The 24,680-nt window shown below is 39.0% G+C and overlaps 1 protein-coding gene across 3 annotated transcripts; it reads left to right on the top strand.

Annotated features, from left to right (window-relative positions):
• Positions 1-1,299: 1,299 nt before the first annotated feature.
• On the top strand, positions 1,300-23,640 carry ZFAND4 (zinc finger AN1-type containing 4). Of its 3 annotated transcripts, none has more exons than XM_074907365.1 (10): positions 1,300-1,883; positions 2,876-3,175; positions 10,465-10,540; positions 10,637-10,704; positions 11,218-11,404; positions 15,443-15,590; positions 16,401-17,582; positions 18,188-18,242; positions 20,547-20,664; positions 22,721-23,640. In XM_074907365.1, exons 2-10 carry the CDS (start codon positions 2,992-2,994, stop codon positions 22,854-22,856), a joined length of 2,154 nt encoding a protein of 717 aa, XP_074763466.1. In that variant the 5' UTR covers positions 1,300-1,883; positions 2,876-2,991; the 3' UTR covers positions 22,857-23,640. The 3 variants fall into 3 exon arrangements, with proteins under 3 accessions (XP_074763466.1, XP_074763467.1, XP_074763465.1); XM_074907366.1 differs by lacking the exon at positions 1,300-1,883 and adding an exon at positions 1,899-2,086 and having other exon boundaries at positions 20,550-20,664; XM_074907364.1 differs by lacking the exon at positions 1,300-1,883 and adding an exon at positions 1,899-2,086.
• Positions 23,641-24,680: the final 1,040 nt, after the last annotated feature.

Genomic DNA, 24,680 nt, shown 5'->3' with positions numbered 1-24,680 from the left:
ATGTTAGGATCAAATGTTTATCTTAATTTACCAGTGACTGCCTGCAATTCTGACTTTAGAACTAGATGCACTGTTTTTATGATAGTGATGAACTACTTTATCTTCAATTCTTAAGACTTCTGCTCTCTGTGAATTTAAAGCATGTACTCAGAGGACTTCTTTGAGAGCAACTCCTACTTTCACTGAAGCCCTTATTCTGAGACATCTGCTTCAGTCTCTTGTTTCTCAAGTTGGATTTACTTTATCAGGCACAGTAAATACTACAGCCAAAGCATCTAGCGCTAATGAGGGTAAAGTAGAAGGAAAGGTTGGAAAGGATAAAGGAGAAACATCGTGTATTGATTTGCACCATAGGTGGGCTTGGCAGTGATTCATGGTAAGTTGAGAGTAGCAGCTTGGAAAAGAATGTGGGAGCTATTTGCAAATGGGTGTCTACAGTGAGAGCACTTGCACTTTATTTATAGGCATTACATCTGCTGCATATGCCTCGTACATGTTTTGGACTGCTGCTTTACTCTTTCTTCTGTGCTTAGAAGGGCCTCAAGGATATTCTGGGGGAAACAGGAAAAAGACGGTGAATTCTTCTGTTTCTTTCTTGCATCCTTTTTCTTCTTGGCTCTTATCATTAATAACTTCTCTTACCATTGCAGAGTGCTGTTCACAACCCAAGAACCCTGAGGGCCCAAGCTGATGGAGTAGCAGAAAAAAAACCCTCCTGCCTTCTAGTGTTTCTTAAACTTTAATGTGAAAGCCCAGTAGAGGAAAGCTCTTGATAGAAACTTGCGCCATGACATAGATCAAAACCTTTCCTCTCCCCATCTTTCTATACTGATCCAGGGAAAGTCCCTTCCCCCAGTTAAACTGTGTGGTCCTCAATTAACTCTCCGTAACAGACTGCATATCCTGGTCTAGCCACTTCACGTTTGGGATAGCTTGGTCTAAGTGGTGGCTTTTTTTAACTGAGTTTTGACTTGGTTGTATACTTCAGCAAATTTGATAAACCACAGCTGCATTTTCTGAAGGGCAGAGCTAGAGGCCTAGTGTTACAGCACCCAGGACTTAGTGCTCTCTGTTGGAAGGGTCCCATACCAGCTGCATGCCTGTCAAAAACCACTGTTTTAACTGGGCCTGAAACCCAACAGCTAGAGTCAGGGTAAGTCTTACATAATTTAAAACCTAAATGGAAAATAAAGTAGTTAGCTTATTAGGAAGTGCTAATTACATTAAGCTTGTTTTTTCTAGTATCTTGCCAGAAGACTGTGATCATCTGAGGGAAGCGCTGCTCCGGGAGGCCTGCCTGACCGCCTTAGGTTGAAGTTTGAGTGGAGCCGATCACTACCTCGAGTAAAGATGCCGAGAACAGTGCTCCTCTCCCTGCCGGTGGCAGGGGCTGCCCCAGGCCCGTGTACTGGCTGAGGACGGCACAGGCAGGAAGTCATCCACCTCCTACTCTACCTGGACCGAGCACTGCGCTATTACATTAGCAATTCCTGGGCGCCCCTGAGATTGAGTTTGAGGTGTAAATGCCGAGTTTGCATTTTCCCTGAGGAAAGGCCAACGGTGCTCATCCAGCGCTCGGGCCGGGGCGAGCGGCCCTGCCCTCGTCAGACTACAAGTCCCAGGAGTCGCCGCGGGCGCCCGGGCGGATGTGACGTTAGCACCGTGAGCGATGGGAGCGCTGCATCCGGGTCCTTCCCCGCGCACGCTCCGCACCCGCCTCCTAACGACCACAACAAGCGAGAGCGACGCGCCGCGGCCTCGGCGGACACCCGCCCCTGGCGGCGCCGGGAGCACCGCCCCTCGAGGGCGCTGATTGGGCGAGCTGCATGAGAACGGGCGCGCATTGGCCCGTCGGAGGACGCCTCGCGGGGATGTCATAAAGGGTAGGTAGGCGCGGAGGCTGCCGGGGAGCGAGTGGCGGCGGCGCGGGCGGGTGCCGGGTCTTGTCCCTCTCCCGCGGCGGCGGTCGTCCCTCCCCCTCCGTGAGGTCCGCCGGGGCTGGCGAGCATCTGTGAGGCGCGGCGGGCGGGGCTGCGCGGGGGGGAGAGGAGCCGTGTCTCCCCCGGAGCGGGCCCGGCGGCGGCAGGTGAGATGAGATGAGCCGAGACCCCGCCCTCCCTCCTGTCGCGGACCGGCTCGGCGGTGTCGGGGCCCTCGGGAGCGCGGCGCCCCCGGGGCCTTTGCGGCGGGGGAGAGAGGGTCAATGGTCTAACCCCTTCTCTCCCCCAGCCCCGCCGGCGTGAAGCGCGTCCCTGGAGGGAAGGGGGGGCTGGCTCCCCCCGAGGGTGTGCTGGGGGTACGGCTGGCACGGGCGGCGGGGCCCTGCGTCCCACCGGGGCTGTGAGGCCGCCCAGAGGCGCGGTGGCTGTGGGGGGCGGCGGGCAGCTGCGCTCGCTCCTTTGTTTGCGGGCGCTCCGCTCCGCTCTGCTGGCCTGGGCCGGGCTGCCGCCCCGGGGTGGGGGCTGGGCCGGGCCGGCGGGGAGCGGCGCTGCCGAGGAGGCAAAGCTGCCGCCGCCGCCTCCTCTGCCTTCCCCGAGTCCGGATGAGTCCCTGGCTTTATGTCTTTCTGGAGTTCTTTTTCCGGTTCTGACCCTGCTGAAGGCTCAGCCCTTGTCAGGAGGCTTTGGCCGTTAATATCGCGGGTTGTCGTGGTGGTCGTGAAAGCAGAAATAGTAGAGGTAATAGGTAGGACCTGGAATGCCGACTGACCGTAAAACTACGATGTTACTAATGCTGGGTTTGGTATCTGTTGCACGACATAGATAGTAATTTAGTGCTTCTTAATAGCTATTTTATTGTTCATTAAGAATAAATTGAAACTTTTCTTAATAGCTATGTTCAGATGTGGTTAGAATTATGCTTGTTTATTTTATAGGTGAAAAATCCCAAACATGAGCAGCAGTGCACCACACCTGTCCTCAAAGCTGACTTGGATAGAAGTGGAATGTAGTTTTCTGACAGATCTTACAAGACAGTTTTAAATCCTTTGTAATGGCCAACAAGAAAGAACCTCCTTTTTTCAATGAAGATAATATGGGACCGTTTCACTACAAGCTTCCTTTTTATGAAACTATGGAGCTCTTCATTGAAACACTCACGGGGACGTGCTTTGAACTGCGAGTTTCCCCCTTTGAAACAGTTATTTCTGTGAAAGCTAAAATTCAAAGACTGGAAGGTACTATTCTCTCTTATTTCAGCATAAACTTTAGAGGAAGTCTTGTTTTACAAGTTATAATACTAAAATCTAACCAAATAAATTACTTGTTTAATGACACGTATATAAGCTAGGTGCTTGGTTTATGGCTTCAGTTTAATTGGAATTGAGTTGCTTTTCTGTTCTTTCCTTTTCCTGGGAGTTCATGGCTTAAGCTTCAGTGGAATTTGGGGTTTGCTGCTCTTTTCTTTCTTTTTTTGTATGTTGTTATTAAGATAAATTTTAAAGTCTATTGTAAATCATTAATTGTTTTGATATTATATGGGATATACTATTTTTGATGTTGAAAGGATTGTCTGACGTAAGTTTTTTGTTAACTAGCAAGGTTGTAAACCTAATCAGTGTGTCTATATTGCAACTGTCTGGGCATACTTTGAACTAGGTGCTATGGTTGTTGCTTCTTAGGTTAGTCAGTTTATGGTTTGTTTATGATACTGCAGTCGCAAGAGCAACTGCAGTGCAGGCAAATCCCAAAGGCAGTGTGAAGTTACTGATTTGAATTTTGTTTAGGTGAGTGATCTTTTGTTGGTAGAGGTCTGGCTGAGCAGTGCTTTGTCTTAAAGAGATAAACTTGGCACATCTTGCAAAGTGAAAACCCCCTTTAAGCTATGAGGCCAGTTGTGGTGCTAATGCAAGAAGAAAAGATGTAAGTCCTCTCACCCATTTCCCTCTACAGTGAGAATGATCCTGCATGAATGTGATTTAGCTACTTGGAAGCATTGCATCCTCTTTCTCGCTTGGGAGGAGTTACAACTATGTAGTTGCACAGGCTGAGAGTACTGGAGTTGCTCATTTTAAGAAAAAGGAATCCTCTATTTCCCTGGTACACCTGTACATGCTTTTCATGCTTCTGTCTGTGTTGAACCCCCTCTCTGGGAGATGGAATATGATGCCTTACGCTTGAATCTTAGATACTCTCCTCCTCTCATGGAAATCTGTGTTAATAGATGTAAAAAAGTGTAGCTGGCATGTCTTAAAACACAGAAGCATTGCAACAGTAGGGGTGACTTTTTGCTAGTAAGGTGACATGGTAGAGGCTCTACCATGCAGACAACTAGTTTACATCAGCATAGCTACAGTAATGCAGCTATGTGGATGTGCTTTTGTTTCCTATGGACAGGGACATAATTAATCACAAGTCTGAGAATGTGTTGAGATGCTTCTGGAGGCTAGAGATTAAACAAGAAAAGGGTTTTTCTTCTCCATGACTGACTATAGGCATAGGAGAGATGCAAGCATGTATGTGATACAATGCTAGCTAAGAGTGAATTAAAAGGAGAGCATGAGCAATGGAGCGCAGGAGAAGACAGGATATCTGGACAGTATAGATGGAGTTACCTTTAAAGGATGCATGAAGAAAGACCAGTGGGATATGTGAGGAAGAGGAATTTGAATTTCTTGTAGTCCAAAATGGGACATTACTAATAGACATAATTGAATTATACCTAGTTTATTATTGTAGGCTGGATTTGCCTAGCTTACAAAAGTATCATAATTTCTTTTTGGAAGAACAGCTCAGTAATAATTATAAGTGTTCAGAATTTTGCTCATATGTTGTAGTTTGTAAGATAAGGTAATCAATGGCTTAGGTGCCTGCTGTACATACTTAATTATTAAGTAAATTTTATTTAAAAATGAATAGTTCACTGGTGCTTATCATTGAACTGTTAGAAATCATTTTAAATACCTTGATCCTCCAGAACAGAGTTAAAATATCTGTAATGTCCAAATTAATAGGATTTATAGGAGGCAGAGTGAAAACAGAATAATCAGCTATGTGTGAAGAGGATAGATACACAATGACAATTTTATGTTGCATTTGGGGTGGTTGTTGCATGTAAAAAAAAAAAAAAAAAAAAAAAAACAACAAAAAAAAACCCAAAACAAAAACCCAAAACCCAAACCAAAAACTTTTCAGTGACAGAGTTCCTAGAGTGCACAAGTTTAAGCAGTGAATCACCCAGGTGAAGCAAAAATCCTAAAGTAGTTTTTCTGTTGTAATTTAGCATGGGAAGCAGAAAGCTTACATCTCTTTCTGCTGCTGTTTTCCACTTTTTGAAATTGTATTGTGTTAACTTTCATTGAGCCTGAAGCTGCATTGCTGGCTGGAGAATGCCTCCTACACAGCCGGGAGGCTGTATAGGGTCCCTAGTATGCGTGTTGTCTTCATGGACTCGTTTGGGTGTTGAGGATGATGGTATGTAAGCATACAAAAAGATAAATTTTGGGAAAATGATCTGAGACCTGAGCTCTCCAAGAATTGTGTCAGAAGTTAACAAATTTGTTCACTAGTGCTTCTTAATTGTAAGAGGCTAATAATAAAACTAAATCAAGACAAACTGATCGTGTCAACAATTGGAGTATCAATAGTTGTAGACTGCACTGTAATAAGAAAGGACAATATGGATGGTATGTTAGGAATTTTGTATACTTATGATACTCTTTGTCATTCTTGATGCCTCTTTAATGATCTGGTATGGAAAGGCTTTGCTTAGGTAGCTGTAATAGATATCGGTACCTTACTAAGAAAGAGCTCCAGATCTTCAGCTTTCTATTTCCAGTATAGTCATTAAAGAATAGGTCTAAAAATTTATTAATGGGTTTTAATATATCTGACATTTCAGTGCAGGTCTACTGATAAATTGAAGTGAAGCAGATCTAATGTGTGTTTGGATCAGATTCAGGCATTTGTCCTCAAGTATGTTCCATTTCTGGGATCCAAAAATATAGATTTGTTAACAGTGTTGACTTTGGAGCCACCTAGGGTGAATTGCTCCTAATCTCAGATTCATGGAATGAACCTTTTAAAATGGTACACTGAAGAAGAAGTAGCTCCCTTTTTCTCTATTGGTGGTGTAAAAGCTAGAATATGCACAGCCAGCAGCATAGCATAGTGTTGCCAGTAGCAGTACCAACTCCATTGGTTTTACTTGTTGTTGAATATTTGTGTTTGAAAGCAGGATCACATGTCGATGGACATGGATAGGGTTGTACCTGAGTTTCAAGATGACATGAAAGATTGACTTAAAAATAGCAGGATTTCATTGAAAGAGGAAATAGCATTTATGGGTTGATTTTATTATTTATTTTTTTTTTAACTGAGAAAATATCTTCTTGCTTCCTCCATTGCACCAGTTTTTGTAGCTGCTGGGCTGGACAAAGTTTAGTATTCTTCATTTAGAAACACCAACTACTATATTGAATTTTACGGAAGGAGCGTTCAGATAGTGTATTCCTAGTATGATTAATTCCTTCATCTGTTAAAGACTCATAGATAATACCTCTAAACATGTTTGTTCAGTAAGATAGGATTGAATCTCAAGGGAGGAGGTGATGTTTAGGATTTGGTGTTGGTGGTATTATTATTATTTATTAACTTGCATGAAATTTGCATTCTACAGTATGGAGTGTTAAGGCCTTCATTTACGTAGCTAACTTTAAAATCAGCAAAACCAACTTGGTCATAGTTTTTTGTACATGTACCACAACTGAATTTTATGATCTGTGTATATGGAAACATCTACCTTCATAGATGAAAATTTAGGTGCTCTCTTGTTCTTGTGTTGTTGTAATGGGGAAAGACAACTAGCTTTCAGAGTACATCTTAATTTGGAATGCTTGTGTTCAGCAGAGAATGACAGATGCAACAATAACTTTGTTGTATGTGTGTGTACTCTCAATTCATCATGAGCTGTTATTTTTCTTTGGTCTTTTTGCTGTCATTATTTTGCTGCTCGTGTACAGTAGCTTCACCTTCAGTGAAAGAAACTGAATATCAAGCAGACTTCTTTTGGATGTAATTTCTTTCAATATTCTGTGCATCCAGGGTATGGCATAATATTTGTTACTACTTGTATTAGAGAAAATAGCTATGTTTCTGTCAGGACTGGAGTAAGTGGATTGCACAAGTGTAATGAGTTTTTAACAGAACCAATCTTGCTTTTCTTCTTTCTCCTACTTTTCCTTTATGTCTACTGTTTGCTTTTTCATTTGCCTGTTTACTGTGCTGATGGGCACTAGAAATTCATGAAGCCTTTTTTAGGCTTCTGCCTTGTCTGAGTGGGGAAAATATTCCTGCAAATGCAATCCTGTGCCCAGATCAGATGGTTAGAGCAGCTTCTGGAAGGTGTGAATAAGGTCACCTTTGTCAGGAATTTTGTGGGTCTGTATTCAGTTACTGGTGACTAGCTGTTGTTAGTCTCCTCTTTGTCAGTCTCTCCGATAAAGTGTAGGTCAATACTGATCACCATTTACACTAACTTAGCTTACTGTCATGCAAATGAAAGTGTGGGGGGGTTGACTGTTATAAAACCTGTCCTGCTGCTCTAAATTGTGTCTTTGCATCTCTCCTATAGTGTAGCAAGTTTGTGGGGTAAAATAAGACTGTTAGCCCAGCCTTTCTGTAAGCAGGAACAAAAAGTAATTGTTTAAGAAACTGTCCAGAATTTCAACACTGATGAAAGATAAGTAGTACACTGTTTGAACTTTGACTATGATTGTTGTGTGTTTAAGCATAGTAACCTTCTACCCACAACATAAAATTAAGGTTGTTCTGAAATCTACGGGGTTTTTTTTCTGGGTCAGACTTGACCACATCAGTCTCTCTGGTGAGCCTACTTAGCATGCCAGAGAGTAAAGGAGTGGAGCTTAAGGGTGTATCTGATCCGCTGATTCAGAGACAGTACCTACTTCTCTCGTCTCCTCCCCCTATTTTAATAGGTCAGATTGTCAGCAGATCTGCAGCCATTTCAGTAGACAGTCTGCAGATGCTTTTGTCCTCCTATAGCATCACCTGGGTAGCCCACTTCCATTTGAGCATTGAGATGTAGCTTACTGCTCTACTTTCCTCTTCTCAGTACCGATTTAGAGCACACAAGTGATACATGCTGTTTGGGGAGAGGGGATAGAGGATGGGTATCTTAGTTCTCATTATTGTTGCCAATCTTACATGCTGATCCATGTGCAAATGTCTCCTCAAGAAAGCCTTATTGTAATCCAGAAAAGGGACAGCTGACACATATTTTCCTGCACCTGAACCTATGAAGCACACACATACCATTTCCTCCATGTATAAATACAGAGTTCTTGAAAAGCAGCATAAAAGGCAATTAGTAATAAAGATGTGTCTGTTTTCCATCACAGCAAAGTATAGTCTTTTCATCTGTTCATTTAATCAAAAATACGTTGTTATTGTTAAATGAACAAAACCATGTTTCACTGCAGTACTGCCAGTTGCAAGCCAGCCTTTTTAACACACATTCTCTCAGTTTATCAAAGTAATTGGAAATCACTCCTTGGAGGCTGCTGAAACCATAACAAATGCAGACAGTAATGACTGTTGGTAATCAGAAGACTGCAAAACAACACAGAAAAGAACTTCACTGTAGATTCAATGGCTGTTGCCAGCTTGTTCTTTTTTTACTTACTCTGCAGACTTGAAACATAGCCAATAACCAGTTATTAAATAGCTGGTAGCATAGTAGTAATTATGCTAGTCTACTGTATGAACATACCTTACAAACATCTTGTGGACTTCAGGGGATATAAGATTCAAGTTAAATGCCATCCAAGTGACGTTCTGTTGGTTGTTGATAAAAGATCTAAATGTGAGCTGTGGTGAGAAAAGGAAATTGTCATATTCTCTAAAACTTAAATAACGGTGACAGTTACTGCCTCTTCTGCACAGGGATGTCCACTTCAGCATGTCTCCTACTTGCCTGTTGAATCTGCTTGGACTTTCACCAGAATCTGTTTCCCTTTTCTTTCTTGCTGGTAATGGGCATTAGTAGCTTTGTGCCCTTCCTCCAGCTAGGAAGGGGCTACTTAACTGACCTTTTGCCACAGCTTGCTAAGCACACTTGCAAGCCTTGTGAAGTTGAGATGTTTTTGGAAGCCACCTGAAAGGCTGATCTTTGTGTTCCCCTCTTGCCAGATGTCTTACTGGGAAGTCTTACTGTGTAGCTTTGCTACTTGCATTTCCTTTTAAATACCTGAGCATGCAATGAATAGAAGTATAAGGTAAGGTTATTCTAATGTAGCCTTTTGGGAAATATATATTTTACTGCTTTGAGGAGTAGTGTTTAGAACTTTTGAAAAAAAGGTAGCTCGACTTCTATAATAGATTTTAATTTTAATTACAATTTTTCAGGAATGCACAGTGAGTTCTTAATCACTTGGATTTCACTAGACAAATTGAGCAACAGTACTTCTTTTTGATGCTGAAGGGAGGATTTTTTTTATTTTTATTTCAAAGGAAAAAAGCTATTCGCCTTCCTATTAGTCTTTTTTTTTTTTTTTTTTTCTATCTGACATGTCTCATCCTTTCATAACTGTCCTATCCAAAATTTGGAAACTGGCAGCATTCTAGTAAAAAAGTGTGAAGACCTCAAGTTGTACCAGCTTATGCTTATTATCTTTAAAGTATATTGTATCTGTATCTAAATGAGTTGATTATTCAGGCAAAAAGAAACAAAGTTAGTTTTTGTGTAGAATATGGATTTTTTTAAGTAAGGAACAAATATTCAGTATGCTTACTTTCTTTTTAAGAAAAAATACTTAGGCAAATCCATCCCAGAAATTGAGTTGAAAATGAGTATTAGTGGATATAAGTAATAAAATGTTCCGATGGCTTAAAAGAACACCCACAACAAAATATAAGTATTTGTAGTGCAAAGTTTGACTAATGGCCATCGTACTGTATTGTACATGTGAACTTTCAGGTTCCAAAGTAGTGATAAAACTACACTTACAGTTGTCACCATTATATTAGAGCTGCCACCAGTTACCTTAATGCAGCCTTGTCTTTAATACAAAATCAGTCTGTGATTAAATTATTCAGCAGTTCTGTAGTTAGAAGTTTTATCCTGTTTCTTCTGTCAGTAGGCTCAAAACTCTGAGATACGGATAACAGGAAAAACCTCCCTTATCTGATGACTGGAAAAGAGCAAGTATTCAGTAAGCCTGAAGCAACTGAATACTACTGTAGACCCCTTGTTGAGTCAGAAGATTGAACTTGGTGTGTGAGCACAAGCTTGCTGGAAATTTTAACTTTGTTCTTAATAACTATTTGTGAGATTGGATATCATGACTGAAGGCTACTCAAGTGTCTGTCCTTGTCCTGCTTCCTTTCTTCTTTCCCCTGTCATGTACTTTCTCACCTCTCCTCACATTGTTCAAAAAGCAAAATTTCCCAAGAACCTGCCCACCATGCTCCAATTTTAATAGTCTTTTTGTTTGATTATTTTGTTCAGGTATTCCTGTCTCTCAACAGCACTTAATTTGGAATAATACAGAACTGAAGGATGACTATTGTTTGAATGATTATAAGTAAGTATAGAATAAAATTGCAGTTAATGTCTCTGAATGATTGTTAGCATAAGCAGTAGAAAATGCTACCAAAATTTTATTTATTGTCATTTACAGCATTTCAGAAGGCTGCATTCTGAAGTTAGTTCTGGCTATGCGAGGTGGACCTATTAACACTAGAAGAGGTAGGTGTTAACTCATTTAAAAATAGTGGTTTTCATGCAACATCTTAAAACTGTAAATAGCTTCTCTCAGCTAAGCATTTTAGATGAGCAGAGTTCAGTTCCAAATTAACTGGAGAAATACTTAACAAAAGTGGAGGGGTGTTTTTCCATCTTCCTTAGCATACCAAGTGCACCATCCCTTTCATCTTGTTTACCCTTAGTTTAACAATTATCTTTGTGTAGAATCATCATCTTAAAATCAGCACATCTTCACCTGCAGAAAAAATGATACTGTAATCTTGTTATACAAATAGTTTTTAAAATCTAGTTAGTAAATCAGGCAGTGGTTCAGTCTGATGATAAAACTTGGTTATACGGATCAGCTGTAGAGGAGTGAAAGTGGATAAATCCCCTTGATAATTTTAATTGTATAAAACTTAAGTCTTCTACGTTGAGAATTCCCAGTGTAAACTGAGCTGAGCTCTCAAAGGTGATCAGAACAATAATAATTTTGTTTTATTCTGGTTTTTTTAGTTCCTGTGGAAGACCCTGTCAGGGAAATGGCTGAATACATGGATCCCACTAGAGATGAGATCTGGGAGAAAGGGCTATCCAACAAACAAGTTACCTTTTTAGTATATCGCGAAGGAGATCAGTTGAATTTCTTCCGTGTGGTAGACCGGGGAGATGGCACTTTAACACCATTATCTGAATCTTTGAGGTAAAGTAGGTTTTAATCTTTATATTATTCTTCGAAACGGGGATGCTGTATAATTTTGATAAAGTCAACAAATAAACCTATCTGGAATATTGTAAGAATTGTGCCCTAAGGGCTACTAAAATTCTGTAACTGGGTGGCATACCAACACAGTAGTACTTTGTGGTTAGTGGTTATGCTGATGGTTGTCTATCACTGTGTGTGTGAATAGAGTGAGATAAAGCTGACCTTGTGCTTAAGGCAACTCTCAATATTCCAGCCCTTTCTAAAAGGGAACATTCATAGGAGAGTCAATTTGGCAATAAAGATATTAAAAACTTCCGTTAAGTATTTCCTTCTTCCATCTTAAGGCATTTGTTCGGTTTTATAAATGTTTCTCTGTTCACAGCATAAACTTTCTTTTTCGTATGGATATGACTTGACCAAATGATTAGTCAGGAAGATAGTGGATTGGCAGTGCAAAATTGAGCGGATTTGGCTGAAATTTTAGAGGAACTGGGTGTTTGGGGCTTGGGGGTATTTTTTATTCTTTTTGGTGGGGGTTGTTTGTTTGCTTTTAAGTATACTGAAGTAATTACCATTAGCGCTAGCCTTTGGACATAATTAGGCCTTGGATTAGCTACTGTTGAGGTACCAAACTTGTCTCAATCACTGTCACAGAATTGAAATACTATATCAGAAGAGCAAGTATGTCACTTAAACTACTACATTGTAGTAAACAGATTAGTCCTAAGGCTGTCAAAATAAATAATAGCTATTAAAAATTATTAGATTCTGTGTTTATACTGCAGATTTTGGGTGGGTTGTTTTTATCCCCTGAAGAACTTAATATTTATACAACTGTAAGGAAAGGAGTTCCTATTCTGGAGACTAGCTACATTTTCTCCAAGGCTAAGACTTCCACTGTTTACAGTAACTATTGTTGTTCCTGATGGCAAAGTGAAAGGAAGAGCTTTGTATTGGGTTTATATTCAGTCTGATTCAGAGTGGTACTGCTCCCAAACTTTTATAGGATGTGTGTACTTAAAAACCACATGCTGAATGAAATACCAAGGTTGAATTCCCACATCTTTACACAGAAGAGACAGAGCTAATATTTGATATACTGTAGGGAAAGAAGAGGAAAGATACCAGTATTTTAGATCTGTTATCTTTTTAGCCCATGTGCTCTTTCACAGTAAATAGCCACATAGGGTATTGTGTGTAGATTTGAAATAGGTAAAAACCACCATCATCAGTAAGAACTGAGAACCTTGCTTATGTATTGGGCTAGATATATTTCTGGAAAGAAGAGCAGATAGGTGTAATTCATGTTCTCACTGATACCCTGCTTATTACCAAATTGTTCGCTTTTACCTTTTAACTCCAAAGAACATCCAGACCAATCCAGAGCTAGGACTGTAGATGCTATATACATACCACTGTATACCACCTCACTAGGTGATGCAAGAAGTTGTCAGAAGGAGCTTGAACTTTCATTGATGGGTACAGTGGGCTCCCTGGTGTCTGCCTACGTGTTCAGATTCTTGTGTGTGGTTTGTTTTGTTCCCATTTAAAACTAGCATGGACAATTGTCTGAAACTCTTAGTACTTTCAATTAGGTAATCCTACTATATAGATTAAATAGTAGTATAATTCAGATTGTCTAAATGTATCAAACCGGAGGAATAAACAACACTTTTAGCTCTGGCAAGGCATCTTGGTAAGCCTTTCAAAGCATAGCAGCATGTATAAAAGTCAAATTATGCTTAAGAAATGTGCCGTCACTGGTCAAATGATCCAGTTAGGTTAGAAGCCACCTGAGTTGAAAACATACAGTTTTGAGTTGTTTCTCTTCCTCTGTTTTCTATGGGAGTTCATTTATTAGCTTTTCTACTAAGACAGGCTGTAAATCCTAGTATTGGAATTTGTTGTTATGGCCAGGTCAAACTTTGTGGGAAATGGGAAGAGTAGCACATGGAGGAGAGAATAGAAACAAATCAGACCTTTTTATTTGATCATTATAGAGGAAGGCTGTGAATCGCTCTGAATGCTAGTGTTTTCCACACTGACAAATGGGTTTATGTGTGTGGGTATACTGGTGACTGAGCATTTTGAGGCACTTGTTTACCAGCTTTTCTGACATTGCTTATGAGTGGAGCAGAATTCAGTGACTGCAATTTAGAAATGAGACATTGGTTTGAGTTATGATTTATAGTTCTCCAGATTGTTGTATTTTATCTGTGGTTAAGTTAATGTTAAAACCTGACAAGATGTAAATATGTATGATGATTATTGTCTCTGGATTAAAAGAAAATTTTTGAAGTTGTGGTAGAGGACTGGCAGGCACTGGTGTCAAAAGAGTTTCAGCAAGCTACTGGTAACTTTTGAGGCACGCGTTTTACAAACAAATCTCAGCAATGTTGGCACCTATGGACAAAGTAAATTTGAAACTTACTCATTTGAAAATGAGCTCAAAATATCATCAAGAACAAAGTTTCCTCTCCAACTTTTATAATTTTACAATCACATTAATGCAAAAAATCCTTTTGTTACTGATTTTTTTAAAGTATTTTTGGCTCCTGTTTAGCCAGAAGATGCAAGAAAAATGATAAAAATTATTCTTGCATTAAAAAAACCCAACAAAACAAACAAAAACCCAACCAATCATGTGAGACGTATCATTTTTCTTTCTATCCTCACCTTGAAGGAAGGGAAGTTCAAAGAATTGTTTTGGGTTGGTGACTTAAGTCTTTGCAGAGTTAAAATTCTGAAATGGTTCTTTGTTGTTGAATCTTTACCAGGAGAGATATGTAATATGCGTGCTGACTGTCCTCATATAGACCTGTTCAGTTTTTGGTAAGGAATGACTGGACTGTTTTGCTGACCCTTGCTTTGAATTTGCTGCTATCTTGCTCATAAAGATCTGTCGCCCAGCTGTGCTGCCTTCAGAATTTTGCTACATTTTAGGCAATGGATTTGGAGGGTCAGTGCACAATTACTGGCTCCTGACTAAGGGCAGCAGAATATTTCCAAGAATCAGGTAAGATGCCACCTGTAATTAGTGAAATACCTTTTTTTTTTTTTTTTTTTTTTTTTTGGGTACTGACTTTTATTCCTTGGTCTCTTTTGGAGAGTAGAAACTTTAGTTAAATCTGTTAAGACATTTGTATAAACATGGGGGGTTACCCGATTTTCACGATTTCTAGATGCTGACAGCCTAATAGAACAATTAGAACACTCTTCAAAATGTGTTATATACAGTGTCAAAAATGCATTAATCTGATTTGGACACTCCTAATGGTTGTTTCATTTCATTGTCAAATATTAGATGTGAGTGATTAATGGTTCATTGCTTCATAGGAAAAACAAGTCAGATACTGACTTCAAAACATTGGGATTTTGTGTTCTGTGAGAATACAGAATGGAAAAAGGCAATGTGATGCTAAAAATTACCAGTGACTACAAGTTAAAATATTTTGTCTTGGGACTAGCAATTCTAATCTGCTCATTGTTTTTCCAAACATGAGACTCCTTGGACTCCTTGGAAACCTAAACTGATTTTTTTTTTTTAATTTATTTTGAAAAGGAGAAATAGATTATCACATCCACATGGGTGACCCCTCATTTCCATTTATGGTGAAAACACCCCTCAGGATGGATAGATATTTGGAATTTCCTTCCATGCCAGTGTCTGGTTATTTGGAAAACTGATCAGCTTGTCTGAGTCTCACAGTTAACAGCTTTGGCCATATCTTCAGGAGACATTTGTGGAACTGGATATTCCCTCTGTGGGGGAAAATATATAGTGAGTGTGAACCAACTGTATGTGGTATAACAACTTCCCAGAAGTGTGGCTGTGTTCCGATTTCAGCATCATTGCTTTGCGTGAGCACCTTATAAGGTGCTAAAATGAATGGATTTGAAATGTCTTTGCATACAGTTTTGCATAATGCTTTGTCAACAGATCAACTACGGATATGATCTTCTAGGTGTGAGAATACATTGAAAACATAATTAAATTACTTGATTGGGTGAACACAAATTTTCTTTTATTTTCAGTGGTGGTTCAGTTTATAATTTATATGCTGATGATGAAGATGAGACAGAGGCATCACCTTCTGGCCAACAGATTATTGAGAATTCAATTACTATGAATAAAATGAAACTGCTCAAGGCAAAGATGGAGAACATGAATCTGAGTAAAAAGGTGATGTTGTGATTTCAATTTTTCTATTGTAAAATGGCTTGCACTTTCCTAGTGCTGGCTTTTCTAAAAAGCGGGTCAGATACTCTGCTGTCTTGGGAAGTAAAATTATCACTGGTTATCTGTTCTTTAAATAAATGATGTTGTATAAATGTTCTGCTGTGGGGCATTGGCTTTACTTGGATCTACCTGTCCACATTCAAGGAATTCACACTGGTCCTTGATTTATTTGCGTGGAGTGGTTTGTTTGTTTTGGGTGTGTCATTTTTGGAGGGTGGTTTTTTTTTCTTCCAATACTTTAAGTAGCATTGTTTCTAGTATTACTCTGGTAAAAATCAATGTTTCTCTCAAGTTAAACTTCATTCGAAATACTGTAACTGAAAAGCCTATAAAGTTAAATACGAGAATGAGATTACCTAGAAGATAAAACATTACACTGGTGTTCATGTCTGTCTAGGTTAACTAGATGTATAATGAAGATACACTTTCTTTTGTTGTTCATCTTGCTTGAGGGACCCTAAGCTGCTCTTGATAACTTTGATGGCATTCTAGCTTCCCTTTTCTATTCTGCTGACATGTGGCCTTTTTATTAAAAAGCCTTTTCTGCTTATAATCTTTGACTTTTATAATTCATGTGTTGGAGTGAAGTCTTGATGGGTAGTAACAGATGAGGGAGTAGAAAGAATGATTTGGTCCTTTCTGGCCTTACACTGTCTGAATTCCTGGGAATATGATCTGTCAGGTCTTTGAACGCAACCATAATTTGATACTAATTGTTGTGTGTGTTTTGTGTTTTGGGTTTTTTTTTAATAGCCTAAGAAAACTGTCAAGGTGAAACCTCGTCCTCCAATGGCTCCTCGACCATCTAGTGGCTCAGCAGCTGCTGCTCGTCACCGTTTCTTAAGAGTGCTTCCCCATATTGGACAGTCCTGTCTACCTCCTCCTGGGAATTCATATCACTCAGAGTCTTCCCAGAATGCACTTTCAGCATTGGCTACTTTGGCCACTGCTGGTAGAACAATGCCATCCCCAACTAATGACTTTCTTAAGGAAGATGACACTTGGCAGAGCAACTCTTGGTCTCAGTCAGTTAGTAGCATCAGATTACCACCAAAAATATCTCGCGTTGAACTAGAAAATGCAAAACTACCTACAAATAGTATTCTGACTCCTGTTTCATCTCTGCCTGCAAATTCAGAGAAAGCATCTGAAAATGTGACCTCAACAAATGAGGAGGATGCTGTTTTGTTTTCTAATCTAACAAATGTAGAACTATATGGAACAGAAGAAAAACTTCTACCTGAAACAGATGCTTTTGCTTTGTTGACAGAAGCAAGCACCACTGAACAGTGTAGTGAGATATATGACATAGGAAAGGTGAACCCAGAACTTGAACTGTCTGATGGAGATGAAGAATCTAAGGCTGTAGAGCAGCATAGAAAACCTATTAGCAAAGTGCTGAGCACTGCAGCAATGGGGACTGGTCTTCTCAGTACTCATGAATTAAGTCCTCAGAAAAATCTGCTTTTGTCACCTCTTCGATATTCAGCACAAGTGGCACGTCACAGTTCTCTGAAACCGCAAGCACAACCTAAATGTTTTGAGGCTGGTAACTTGAGATCTACAGCCTCCCCAAGCATGCTTCGATCGTTGGAAGTCCGTAGTATAGCAGACTCCTCTTTTTCTAGGACTACTAGGTTTCGTAGCATGAAAGTAGAGTCACTTGGCAAAAGATCTGATGTAATTTCTAAAGCAGAGGCTAGGGATATCACAGATGTGGCTAACAAGGCATCCAAAGAACCTGTGAGTTCTGTAAGTAACTTGGGATTTCTGGCTTCGCTGGCCCGAAGCGCAAATAGGGAAAGTCTACCGAGTTCCTGTGGGACGGGCAGGTTTCGGACTTCTGGTATTGCACTACCTACAAACCTGCAGCATTTTCAGGAGGAAAGCTTTAGGAAAACTACTCCTTCAAGTGAAGCTGCTGAATATATTCTAGTGAGTACTGATGCTTCCAAGGAAATTGAAGTTTTCCTGTCTTCTCTGGTACTGTGTTATGAAAACTGTACTTTTCATGTGTCTTTTCAGGGAAGGCAGATGGGGAGGCGGAGGTGTACTTAAATCCCTGATGGTCTTAAACTTTTTTCCAGTTTCTTCTTGGTATCTTAACTGTCTGTTTATCTGAAGGGATCCTAGAAGTAATTTTTCATAAAAATTAAAGTGGTTGTTCAGTTCACAACTACAATTTATTAGTTATTGTAATGATAGAATTATAAATGTCTGTGTTTGAAGTGTCATCTGACTTCTGCTGCTGCTCACTAATTGTCATCTATTCCAAAGTTTGCCCTATGAGTGGCACCATATGTGCCTCACTTCAGATCTCTTATGTACTTGTTTTGGTGTGTTGTGAAGTATGGGGAGACTATTAGTCATTTTGAGTAAGGCTTTATGTTGCAGAAATTAGTTTTGTGTACAAAAGTTGTCTTGGACTTTTTGTAGGTATGTTGATTGATAAAACATTGATTTCAAATAAGCTTATAGCACCTAACTTTTCATGTAATTTCCATCTGCTAGTAATTTCTTTGTGGAAATTTTTTTTTTAGTCTGCGCATGGACTTGGAATGAATGGAAGTATTGCAGCTGTAGGGAAAAGAGTAGGTAAGTAATGTGACAAATAATAATTGAAAGTGACTCTTTAATCTTTCCCAGTATATCACATATATAGAGGACAAGAATCATATATCTTTGTAAGGCTTATAGCTTTCAAACTCCTTGCTGTATTATACTTCTATAGCATGGTATAACTTTTAATATTTTAAGCAATTCTTTAACATACAGATGTCATCCAGATCTTAGGTAGACATAACAGACTCTTTCCTAGCTTTTTTTAATCATGAATCCTGCATGTCATTTGTAGATATAAACATGACTTTCTGCTTTGAAGTTTCCAAAAGATCAGTTCTGTGAGTACTTCTGAGTGTACTAAAATCGGAGTCAAATTTATTGGTAGCATTGTCTTTAGGACTGCAGCCTGAGACAGAAAGATTTGTCCAAAGAAAAGTGGGGAGGAAGCAATAAGGGCCTAAGATTACTGATATAGTGCAGATTTTTCCCTGTTTCTTGTGGTGGGCATCATTCTTTCTACCCTAGTCTTGGTAAGTGTGGAGCGCTTAATGTTTGATACCTACTGAAAATGGATGTGTTGTGCATAAGTATTAATTTCTTATGTGATTAATTCTCTTGGGAGGAATGGAATTGTCTGGGTTGGTACTTCCAAAACTCTTAAGACAGTGAGCTGAAGATTCTCAGCACAATTACTTTAATTCTTCACATTTTTGATTTACAGTTTTCAGGTTTTCTTTTATTTCTGTTTAACCTTAGGAAAAGTCATGCATTCCAGGATTTTAAGATGTAGGTATAGAGAATGAACTAGAAGATAGATCTTCAAATAGCAGCTGTAACAGGAAAAAAAAAAAAAAAAAAAAAAAAAAGGTGTAATTGTAACGATTTGGGATTGTGCCTTTGCTTCAGAACCAGAGTTACAGCTTTGAATTGGCAGTCAATTAATAAACAGGTCTGTCCTTACCTACTCCATGTAAAAGAGTTTATATCCTAATAGACATATCTGCATGATGGGGAAGCCTACTGTTATCTGTGTCATTTTGGATAGAACTATGAAAACGACACTCCTCTGGTATTTTATGTCAGACAAAAGTGTATTTTCCAAAAGGTTTTAGACATGAGAAAGACAAAGTTGGTGTCACCATGTGCAGGCTCTTTAGAGAGGGGTGGCTGGTAATGATTTGTTCTATAACCAGCAAAAGGACCGATTCAGTTTACATGCAATTGCTGTAGGGACTGTAAATGTGAGGACAAACGTACTATTTGTTCTGTTTAGGTATGGTCCACAAGGGAGGCTGTCTTCAAGCTCTGTCTTTTTCACAAGCTGGCTAACTGATGCTTCTGAAATAGTATGCTTTTAGATTATGAAGTTGATAGCATGGACAAACGCCTGGAAATTTTGATGCTAAATAGTAATGGGATAGCACTGGTTTGTAGTGACTGCCTGGTGTTACTATTGAATGTAGCTTGCTGTATCTCAGATGAGAAATGACTGTTGGGATTAAAGGTGTGCTGAACAAAAAATACTCCTGAACTCATGAGGTCACTTTTTTGGAGCATCTTGACAATATAGCACTAGAAGCATTGAAAGAACGGTTGAGAGGATGCATTGCTCACTTTCACTGTCCTAGCATATGGTAAATATGCATAAGCACATTATGGACAAAGAGTTTACTTCTACAGAGGGAAGGAAAATCCCTTTTCTTCACATGCTCTCCAGTTAATAAAGCAACAGCCAAGAACTACAGGGCAAAACATCAAAGTAAAGTAAATTTTTAAGTACAGAAATTTTACTAACATCTACAAAGTGCCTTATGAAACCATATAGCTAAACAGATGGCTGTAGTCTAATAATGTATTTTTCTTGCAATTATGGAGTACCAGCAAGATTTTAAAATGTTGCAGTATTTATTTGGCAAAATTGAGTTATTAGCTACTGAAAATACTAGATGCTAGGTACTTGAATGCCCAATTGATTCTTTGGAAAGCCATTGTGTGCATTGCTTTCCCAATCACATTATCTGTTTTTATTTTGCATTTGGGATGACAGTGATTTCTTCTGTAACTTCTTGCTTATGTGAACTTTTAACAGGTGTTAAAAATAATGAGTCTAAGTCCCGCATTGTGCTGCCTCTTCCAAAGGTGTTAGTAGACTTGAAGTGTGTTTTCTGGTTTGGCTTTTGGGTTTTTTTCCCTTTCTGTTTAGGCTTTGGGGCTTCCACTTTGAAGGATCCTAAGAAATGCAAAATGAATATGAGTTTCAGAAGATAACATTTAACTAGTTTGTGATCAGGAATAAGTAACAATAAAATGTCTTTACTGTCTTTCTACCTTTGAAAGCAGGTGAAGCAACCCATCTTCCACCTGTGAATGGCTCAATTCAAGCAAAAAAGAAAATTACAAAGCATTGCTTTCTTTGTGGGAAGAAAACTGGATTGGCAACCAGCTATGAGTGCAGGTAGGCTGAGTGTATAACCAGCTGTTGTTTAAAATTGATAGCTGGGTAAACCAAAAGGTTTTCTGTGCTGCATGGTATTCTTTAAGCATAGCAAATCAAAAGACAACCTTCAAAAAAGTTGCAATTCTCAATTCAGCAAAATTCCAGGAATTAAAATTTAGGAATGTTGTGCCTGTTCTGCTGTTGAGGTATATGTTCTTCCAAAAAAATCAATAAATGCAAGGTATTGGAATGCAAGGTATCAGGAAATAAAGAACATGATTGCAAAAAGAGAACAATTACATTTTTTACTGGTGTTGGGAGAACTTTCTACAGATTTATGTGCTCTGAAGTTTTTTGACATTAATTATATAATTAACAATGTGAGGAAAAACTGGGTTTGTTACAAATTTTCAGAAAATCTCCCTCAGATTTCACCCTGTTGTAACACAGTTTGAGAGTTTATACAAATTTGACAATTTTTTGCTTTTATGTGTGTTCTGTTTCTTGTGAGACTTTAGTCACCTCTGAGAACTTCTCAAAAGCAGAGCACAGGCGCTGGTCTTCCAAATCATGTTTTGTAGACAACACGGTGAGGCCTGGCACTTAGTGGTGATCACTGGAAACTTTAAAAAAACAACTTAAAAAAACCCGCTTTCTCTGTTCATCTTGGTTCTCAAAGTATTGTTTACAACAAGACATTCTTTTCTCAGTATCCTTTCCCATGAGCTAGTCAAGTTTGGGAACTGCTGCACTCTGAGGCCTACATTTGAAGCTGATCTTAGTTCATGCCAATCAACAGCAAAAAGAACAAGACTTATGCCATTGGGGAATTGTGTTGAAGAGTTTCAGGGTGAGGAACTGCCTGAAGTCTTTGATTTTGAAAGAGTTTTGGACACTGCACACTTTCCTGATGAACAAGTAACTGCAAGCTCTTCTAGAAGTAACTAAGCAGCTTGCATAAGGTTAAAAATGAAGCACAGAAAAGGGGGAAATTGCACATCTCCAGGAATAGCGTTTGTTCTAGTTTCAAAAGGAACAATGAGATGACCTTTTACTAGAAAGGAACATGAACCAAATAGAGAATACAGTCGTGTAAGAACCAGTGATTATAGGACCAAGAACCAAAGAAAAGCAAATTTATTACCTGGCACACAAAGCCTCAGGAACAGCTGCAGAGTTTATTACAAATCCAGATAGATAAATAGAAGATTATAGTCTAATAGACAGTAAGTTGGACAAGTAATGCTTAATCTATTTCAGGAGAATTCTGACTTTGAATGATGATGTTGTTTTACTGTCAAAAAGCAACTTTATCAAATAATCAGGCAGCAGGACACTAATATTGGTCTCCATTTAAAGCACTTGTCTAGATCAGATACAACATCCAGAGAATGCTTTTCTCCTGTTAGGAATCTTAGCTGCTGAGCTGTCTAGTTTAAAGGCAAAAATCATAATCTTAACTCACTGAAGTTGCAACTGATACTGGAAAGATGTACCCTTATCCAGTCATATAGGAAGTCATGTTCCCTATAGTTAGTGTGTCTGATGTCTTTACAGCTGACTAAATCTGTATTTATTAATCTCGATTGACTAATTTGAGTTTATGCCAGGCAGAAGTTGTGCTGAACTAAGCCATCTGTTTTGGTGGCCTGAATGATGTTGTGGTTTTGAATTGAAATGCGTTATGTGAACTTCACCTGATGCCATTACTTTAGCTCCATGGTTTTGTCCACTGAATTCTACTAACTGATGTTGTGTGAGGTCTTTAAAAAGAAATAAAATAAATCAAAGCCCATCATTCTTAATTTATAAGTGTGTTTGACCCTTGCTAGCTGGTTCCAGGAGTACTGATCTTGGTTAACTTCCCAGCTGAAGAGACTGTTGGATCAAAACTGCGACATTCAGTTACAATGTCACTTTGATTAACCTACCAGTTAATGTTATCAGTCAAGGATGATTAGAATCCAAACTCATGTCAAATATACAAGACATGATTAAGCCAAAGGGCTCCCAGCATGTCAGAGAGTTAAAAGCTTCTAAAAGCTTGTAACTTCTAATATTCTTGATTCTTCAGATGTGGAAACAACTTCTGTGCAACACACCGCTATGCAGAGACTCACACCTGCACCTACGACTATAAGAGTGCAGGGCGAAGGTATTTGCAGGAGACCAATCCCGTCGTTAGTGCACCAAAGCTCCCCAAAATCTAACATGGTTGTGCTGCATGTGGCTATTTTGCCATTGAAGAATTATATTACATTGAGAGAAGCACTTGCTTAAACTGCATTTTTTTTGCCCTGCTCCATATTTAAAGATTTGCCAAGTAACAAAAGCACACGAGGATGCATCCTACTGAAGAATAATGTGAACACTACTGCAGTTAAAACTTTTCTTCTTTAGTGAATGAAAAGTTAAAGATTAGTTTTTAAAAACTTAAACTATGATTTAACTGTTACTGCACGTCTTGTGTTGTGTTTTATATTTGGAAAAGCTATTTCACTAGACAAGTCTTTAAAAGATGCACTTTACTAACTTTATTTACTGTATAACCAGACTCGAGGGTGTGTTGTAATGAGGGTGTCATGTAATGTCTTCTGTACTCTTGCGGGGTTTTTTTTGTCCATTGCGTGGTATCTTCTAAGTTATTTCACTAGAAAGATCCTCTTCCTTCCCCTTTCTTCAGACAGCATATTTTGAGATTAAGGGGGTGTGTGTTCTGCCCCTCTGTTCCTTTCAGATTGGTATTCATACACTGTGTATCCATTCTGAAAATTACATATCATGTAAATCACATTTTCTTAAAAAAATACTGTTTATATGACAAGTTTGTTTTTAAATAGAAAATTCCCCCTTTGTTGCCATTAAATATAAGGAACAACTTATTTTAACTTTTTTTGTAATCCTAGATTTTTTTAAGACTTCACAACTTGGTTTGTTAAGATGTTGAATGCTGTTACTGGAAGAAATTCTAATAAATATTGAATTTTATTCTGATTTATGCTCTTATAAATGCACAAAGTAACTTTTCCTGTCTTACAGCATACTCCTAAATTAAAAGTTGGTCTGGGGTGGGAAGATACTTTTATTTTTTTTCTAAAAGCAGTGGCTCGTATCTGTTCCTACTGAAGCTGAAGGTCTAGTTCCCACCAACTTTATTAGGAATAGGATGACTGACACTGTGTGCTTTAAATAAACCTCCTGAAGTCTTACAGATGTACTAGCAAAGGCAAAATGCCTGTTCAACAAATGGCATGTATTAACTTGCAGCCTTTTTCCTCTCCAGCTGTTACTATACAAAGGCAGTTCTCAGTAGTCACATGAGACACCTCTCATGAGCGTGCAGTTGCTTCAGAAGGTGATGTCAGAGGAATATACCTACTGAAAGCCTTTCCTCTTCCATTCCGTTAGCGTGTCTGAAATCTTTTTATAAGCTTATGTTTCTTGAGGTGTTCTAGTATGAACAGATTAATAAATAAACCTACAACAACCCACCAAAACAAAAGAAACCTGTCCACATTGCATCTAGACACTTGAATGTCATGGTCCCTTTCTTGCCAGAGTCCTCAGCTACTTAGCTGGTTGTGGTTTTAAAATCATCTGTGCTTCTTTCCAATCAAACAGTAGCAGCTAATAAGCATGGCAGTCAAAAGCTGGGCCAAAACAAGAAAAAAGGATTGCTGAAAGGGAGAGAAATAACTTGAAGAATTCTCATCCTTGGAGGAAATCCATTTCATGTAGTCCACCTGCAACTTAAACCTTCTGGAGTTTTCAGAGTGATGACCTTGGTGGGTGGGGTGGGGAATTTAAAATCATTCTTCTGGGCAGTAATAAGGTAGTTCTGTGTGTGTGTGACCTAGGCTCATTTTTCCTAAACAGTTGCACCTAGTATGAAGAACATGTCATTACTGAGCAGTGCTAGGTACCATGAATATGCCTGTAGTTTTTATTTCATTTCCAGCATGGGATGATATTTGATGCTGAAGGAAGAGAATAAGGAACAGGGCAAAGATACTAGCGTTTTCCCAACAATTACT

The sequence above is a fragment of the Athene noctua genome, chromosome 5, assembly GCF_965140245.1.
Source record: "Athene noctua chromosome 5, bAthNoc1.hap1.1, whole genome shotgun sequence".
Classification (NCBI taxonomy): Eukaryota; Metazoa; Chordata; class Aves; order Strigiformes; family Strigidae; genus Athene; species Athene noctua.
This window is presented reverse-complemented; position numbering and strand designations above follow the sequence as displayed.